Below are 6,967 nucleotides of genomic sequence, written 5' to 3'. Positions count from 1 at the left end.
GAAGAAGAAGAAGAAGAAGAAGAAGAAGAAGAAGAAGAAGAAGAAGAAGAAGAAGAAGAAGAAGAAGAAGAAGAAACTGAGCCTAGAATGAGGGTAAAGCTTGGGCAGAGAGGGTATGGGACCAGAAGGAAGGAGAGAGATGCAGGAATGGGGAGACATGAATAGACAGGCTAATGTCCTACAGGTAGGCCAAGGGGCAAAGCATCAATCAGCAAGTGAGGGACAGAGAGAGGTCACAGGGGCTCAGGCTGTATTTGTTGAATGGGTCAAGGCTCCTTGAGAGCCAGTCAGTAAGAGGAGATAGGGGTGGCAAGTATGTTGGCTAGGTTTTGTTAATGTGACACAAATTAGAGACGTCTGGGAACCTCAGCTGCGAAATTGTCTCCATCAGTTTGGCCCGTAAGCAAGTAGGTGGAACATTTTCTTGATTAGTGGTTGATATGGGAGGAGCCATCCCACTGTGGGCAGGGCCACCTTTGGACAGGTGGTCCTGGGTTTCACAAGAAAGCAGGTGGAGTAAGTCACAGAGAGAAAGCCATGGCCTCTGGGATCCTGCCTTGACTTCCCTCAGTGATGGAGTGTGACCTGGGAGTGTAAGATGAGACAGACCCTTTCTCCCCCAGGTTGCTTGTGGGCAGTGTTTTATCACAGCAGTAGAAAGCAAACAAGAACACCCAGAAAGCTCGTGTTGCCTACGGGATCGATGTAGGCCCAGGCCCTGGGTCTGCCTGGAAGAACCTGACCCCTGCTCCCAACCTTGTGGCTTCCCTCACCATCCTCCAAAGTGGTGGCATTGATCTCACTAGATGAGGGCCCCGTGCCTGCCCGGTTGAAGGCTTGGACCACCACGCCGTACTGAGCGAACTTCTTGAGGTTATCCAGGGTGTAGACCTCACTGTCCCCCGTCGCCTTCATTTCCACGATGCTGTACTGCCCATTACTGCCGGGGCTGTTCTCCCGGTAGCCAATCTGGTATCCCCTGATGACTCCATTCTGCAGCTCCTTCTTTGGTGCCTATGGATCAGGGGAAGGGCCGAGGACAAAGACACAGTGATACTCTGAGATGTCTTTGTTCTTAGAGCCAAGAGCACATCACTGTGCCCATTCCCTGAAAAGCTCCTGTTTCACTTGGATTGAACCCTTGGGACATTATGGCTACCCTGGCCCTCTGTGACCTTGATACTCAGATGCAGACCAATCCTCTCACATAGTCTTCTATGCTGTTCTTACCAGACTCATGACCGTCCCAACTCTGGTCTCTCTCCTCTGTCACGCCCTTGAGGAGAGGTCCCCTTCTTTATGAGACAGATGTTAGCCATTCCTGGGTTATTCTAGCTTCTGATATTTATTCCTTGGCTTCTGACATTCTATAGAGTTTACTTATGTGTTTGAACATCTGCCCCAGGAGAACACAAAGATGAGAGGTGTATTGACTCTTTAGTGTATCTGTGTCTATAATGGTGTGTGTCATAGAGTGTGCTCTGAGTACACAGTGTGTGTGTGTGTGTGTGTGTGTGTGTGTGTGTATGGATGCTAAGGGGTCTAGAAGAATTGAACCTTAGACAACATGATCTGAGGGAGAGAGATGTAAGCAACAAATTTAAGTAAAAGAAAGTATCCTGTACTTCCTGTTCACACAGTAGAAGGATCGTTGTTGATAAAAATGATGTGAAAAAATTAGGGCCCTCCCCCTGTGCTGGCAGGAAGTATAAGCAACCTGGCTGTTTCTCAAGCAGCCAGACCTTAAGCGGCCATATGACCCACGTGATTGTTCGAGCCTACTTCTGGGTATAAAGCCCACAGGACTGAAAGCAGAGGCTTTCCTTGGCTATCGGTGTCCACAGCAGCAGTATTCACAAGGGATGATGTGTTTTATCCACACAGTGGAGCATTACGCAGCCAGGAAAGGCGTGAGATGCTGACATTGGTTACTGGATGGATGAACCCAGGCAATGCACTACATAAACTAAGTCAGTCACCAAAGACAGGCACCATAAAGTTCCTATTACAGAGGGCTCTGGACTGAGTGAAGTCACAGAAATGGAAAACAGAAGTTTGTAGGGGATGGGAGGAGGGGTTTAAGAGCACAGAGTTCAGTCGCGGTAATGGACAAGTATTGAAAAATAGCTCAGGGTGATGGCTACCCAGTTCTATGAATGTGCTAACTGGCACTGAGCTGTATTTTTTAAATTAAAAAAAAATCATGTGGTGTGTATGTGGTGTCTGTGTACCTGCCATTCGTATGTGAGGATGTGTGCGCATGTGGAGACCTAAAGGTCTTCCTCCATCACGCTCTACCTTATTTTTGAAGTAGATACTCTCATTGGTCCTTCTGTGCTTCCTTTGTTTTGGCTAAACCCAAGAGCCTTCTGGCCCCCCAGTTGCTGCTGCATTTGAGCGCTAGGCTTTTATATGGCTTTTTGGGTCAGAGCTCAGGTCTTCATGCTTGCCCAGCAAGCACTTTACCCACTGAGCCATCTCCCCAGCCTCCTGAACAGCACTCTTAAACATGGCTATGAAGTATAAATTTCTCAAAATCTTCTGAAGATAAAAAATAACAAAACAAAACATAAAGACTGCTTGACTTTTGCCTGGCTCAGATCTTCCTGGAATAGGCTGCATTGCCCCAGACACAGCGGCCAGGGGTGGAGCCGTGATGAGGGTGGGGCATGATGAGGGTGGAGCCGTGTTGAGGGTGGAGCCATGATGAGGGTGGGGCTGTGATGAGGATGGGTCCATGATGAGGGTGGGGCCGTGATGACGTCAGAGCCTTTGGGCAGCCCAAAGATGAAAGGTCTGAGATGGCAAGAGGGTGCTGGTGGGAATGAAGGACCAATTCCAGAGGGCCAGAAGAACAAAGCAAAGAACATTGTAGCAACATGAGTTCTGGCTGGGAAGTGTTCTCACCCCAAGCTTGAGTCCTGACATAAACCTTGCTGCATGTCATCATGCACAAATACAGGTGTCTTTAGAGAAAACATAGTCACATGAACACTGGTATATGGCAGGATCTTACATGACCCCACCCTGGCTGTGTAATCTGTGCCTGTGAAGTGCTATGAACACATGTTCAGATCCTTCCAAACACAGCCTAATCCCCACACCTGCTCAGGGCCAGATGCAGTTAGATCCTCAAATAGAAACTGGCTTCTTTAGGGACAGGACCTGCCCAACTTTAAATTGAGATAGCACAGCCACTTCTGTGCATGTAAAACCAGCTAGAACCAGAGTTTTGAAGACAATGAAGTTAATTTAAAAGCCCACCTTTTATTGTACTAAAAAATAGTGAGATAAAAAAACAATTAAGTTCGTAAAATAGCCCCACTGTTTCTTTTAATTCAATGAATGTTTTAAATTAATTGCATTTTAAGATCACTGTTAACTCAATAAAATTAAGTTTTTAATTTAATGTAATTGTTTTGAACCCACTAAATAGGTGTGTGTGTGTGTGTGTGTGTGTGTGTGTGTGTTTAATTGACTTGACTTTTTGCTATTGCTGGAATCGTCTTCTCTCTGCACTTGGGCAATTCTGCATACTAGCCTGAAAGTGGGAAGATCTGTGCAGCTGGGGTTTGTGCACACTTACACACACACTTAGATACCTACTGGAGGCACACACTCATCTTCAAGAGCACAATACACTCATTCCTACACACTACATACACTCTGTTATTGCATGTACACAGTCACGTTGTTAATACAGTGCCACACTGCCTTACACAGTCAGGCCTACCTATCCCATGGTTTAGCCCTGTACTTATCACAGAGGGTGGTCTGCACCATGCATACACCTGTATATTGACCCATGGCTATTTTTGTCTAGTTATATCTCTGTGCATATAACCCAGGGCTATCTATACCACAACAGACAGCTATGCACATGACCCAAGGCCATGTATATGCTTGTACACAAGGCCACAGTCACACAGTCACACACTGGCAGAAGCCCTGGGCAAGCACTCAGGTGCCCCGATATACATGTATATTTCACACATTTATACAATCTTGACATACTTTGCCCTTCTCTCTCTGTCACTCACTTTTCTCTCTTCTTCTTCCTTTTCTTTCTCCCTACATCTCCCTCCCTCCCAAACATGCACACTTGGGATTTAAATCAATCTTAACAATATTTCTCTGAAGCATTAAGAAATCAATAGGGCTGATTGCAAATTTATGTCATAAGGCAGAGGTGATCCATCTCGCAGAGAGTCTTAAAGCAGAGTGACTTATCTTTCAAGTGAATCTTTATTTTTCATTAATCTGTTCTCGGTGTGAAAAAAAAATCCCCACGAGAAGTCAGTGCCCAAATTTATTGACCTGCTGGCTCATTCTGAAGTTCTAACTTTCTAATCAATTTTATTTTTCATTATGAGACTTTAGAGAAATAAATTTGATTCTAAATTTTTATCGACCTCGGCTCTGGGTTAGAACTCTGTAGAAAGTGCCTGGGTGGTGTTTTACACAGTTCTCTGGCTCCACCTCGGGGCTCCCTCTGTGTAGTCCCCAGAGATGAGTTCAGAACTGGGATGCTGACAGGAATGTGTGTGTGTGTGTGTGTGTGTGTGTGTGTGAACTGGGCCTTACCTTCAGCTTCTGGACAACACTTTGGGGCCCAGATCTGAACCTCGAGGGCTTTTTCTAAGGGGCATCTCTGTGAGGAATTTCTAAGATCAGGTTAACAGAGATGGGAAGATTCATCCTAAATGTGAGTGACTCCCTTCACGGGTGTCCCTACTGAATGAAGAGGAGACCGTGTGCTTGCTGACTGTGCACACTACCTTGTGTACCTTCCCCCTGCGATGGACTGACCCCTCAAACGGTGAGCCCAAATTGACCCTCTGTCCTTAAGTTGCTAACACCAAGTATTTTATCACAGTGACAAGGAAAGCAGCTGACTCGCGGCCAGGTAGGAACACATCTTCTGACCGTCTCTCTAGGGAGGGAAGAGTCCAGGTTGTTCCTGCTGTGTGAGTGTTCCACACATATGGAAGACTGACTGACTACCCATGAAGATGAAGGTCCATGTCAAGACTGGAATGCACGTGGAGGACTGAGACCATGTCCAAAGAAGCCCCAACCCCAGAACTCTGTTCAGTATCCTGTAGTGGGGAGATGGGTCTGGGAATCCAGTCTGTGTGCCTTGGACTCTGTCTTATACCTGAGCAACTATAGGCAAGCCACCTCTCATCTCAACACCCTCGGCCTCTTCAGCTGGCTGTTGATGGAAGTACCTTTCCAGTCCCCCTCAAGAATAGAGTGAGGGCCAGATGAGTGTGTGCAGGAGCAAGCCCTGGGGACTGGATGCTGCAGAGTTCAGGAAGGCAAGGAGTCATTGGGTCATCTGTGCATGTGGAAGGAGCAGGGCCAGAGCTCCTCAGGAGCACCCCAAGTCTTGGTCCTGCTCATCTCTTGACTCGTCAGTGGAGCCTCCTCTAAGACATCCTTAAGCAGCAGCTGCCTCCGCTGCCTGCATTCTCAGGTCCTTGCAGAGACTGTGCACACTGGTCACTGATCTCCTTTCAGAAACTGTCCTAGGTCTAGAAGGCCAGCTAATGTTTTTCAGTGTTTCAAAAGCAACCCTGGGTTGGAGAGATGGCTCAGTGGGTAGAGGCACTTGCTGTCAAGTTTGATTGTTTGAATTGTATCACACAGACCCACGTGGTAGAGGAAGATAACTGACTCCCACAAGTTGTTTTTGTCCTCTGCCATCAGCATATGTGCTGTGGGACACATGAATGTGCATGCATTTGCACACACACACACACACACACACACACACACACACACACACACAAACACAAACACACACACACACACAAACACACACACACACACTCCTCTCCTCTCTGATTTTACCCTGATGCTTTAGGGCACAAAATCAAACCAAGTTCCTACCCTCTAATGTGGTAGCATTGGGTTTAAGGATGAGCCAGTAAGTGGGCAGAACCACACTAGCACTGCACATTCTTCATCTCATCCCTCACCAGATGGCCAGGATGCAAGGGAGCAATGTTTGAGAAAGGACCTTCCCTTTACCTTCCTCTCCTCCCAGCCTTTGACCATACCTGTGCCTAGTGAGAAAACAGGCATGGGTACCATATGAAAAGAGACTAGTGAGCCTGCCGGATTCACAGGTGGATGGAACAGGGGCAGGCAAGATGGCTTCTCGCTTACCTTCCAGGTCACCTGGATGCTTTGTGAAGTCACTGGTTGCAAGGTGACATCCATGGGAGGCCCATCGGGAGCTGGGGAAACAGAAGAAGCAACACTGAGTCACGTGTTGGGAGACAACCCTGCGTCCTCATGTCCACCTGAAGAACTGCTGAGGAGGGGGTCCACACACAGATGACAGAGTTGGTAGCTGTTTATCAGAGTGGGACCTGGTAGTTTAACTTTATGATCATTTGTAACATTGTGCTCTTATGACTTAGGAATGTTTCTGTATCATTTTGCTTTACAATGACACACATAAGAAAGGACAGCAAGAGAAATCTTTAAAGTTTTTTTTTTTTTATTATTAAAAATCTGGAGCTAAGTGGACAGCTCAGTCAGTAAAGTATTTGGTTTGTAACACCAAGAGCACGAGTTCCATTCCCAGGACCTGTGTGGTGGTAACACTGCCAGGCCCAACACCAGGCAGGTGGAAGCAGATAGATCCCTGGGGCTTGCTGGACAGGCAGCTTAGTCTTCTTGGTGGATTTTTGGCCAGTGAGAGACGATCTCAAAAAAGGGTGGATAGTACCTAAGGAACCTACTTAAGGCTGTCCTCTGGCCCCGACACACACCCGTATACAAGGGTGTGTGCACCTGCTTGTTTCCTTCTGACCCTCTCCCTATTCACATGCCCCACACTGACACAGACAGACAGACAGACAGACAGACACACACACACACAGACAGACACACACAGACAGACACACAGACACACACATACACATAGACACATAGACACAGACACACACACACA

The 6,967-nt window shown here is 47.1% G+C and overlaps 1 protein-coding gene across 1 annotated transcript in view; it reads right to left on the bottom strand.

Annotated features, from left to right (window-relative positions):
• Dscaml1 (DS cell adhesion molecule like 1) overlaps positions 1-6,967 on the bottom strand; it is a 324,246-nt gene that overhangs the window by 34,177 nt on the left and 283,102 nt on the right. The window contains exons 16-17 of the mRNA XM_021171656.2: positions 6,175-6,245; positions 774-1,014 (exon numbers count right to left, since the gene is read on the bottom strand). Coding sequence (XP_021027315.1) covers positions 774-1,014; positions 6,175-6,245 — 312 coding nt within the window. The remainder of the gene's footprint in view (positions 1-773; positions 1,015-6,174; positions 6,246-6,967) is intronic.

Source organism: Mus caroli, chromosome 9 (assembly GCF_900094665.2).
Source record: "Mus caroli chromosome 9, CAROLI_EIJ_v1.1, whole genome shotgun sequence".
Taxonomy (NCBI): Eukaryota; Metazoa; Chordata; class Mammalia; order Rodentia; family Muridae; genus Mus; species Mus caroli.
The sequence above is the reverse complement of the archived record's forward strand: the minus strand, read 5'-3'. Positions and strand labels throughout refer to the sequence as shown.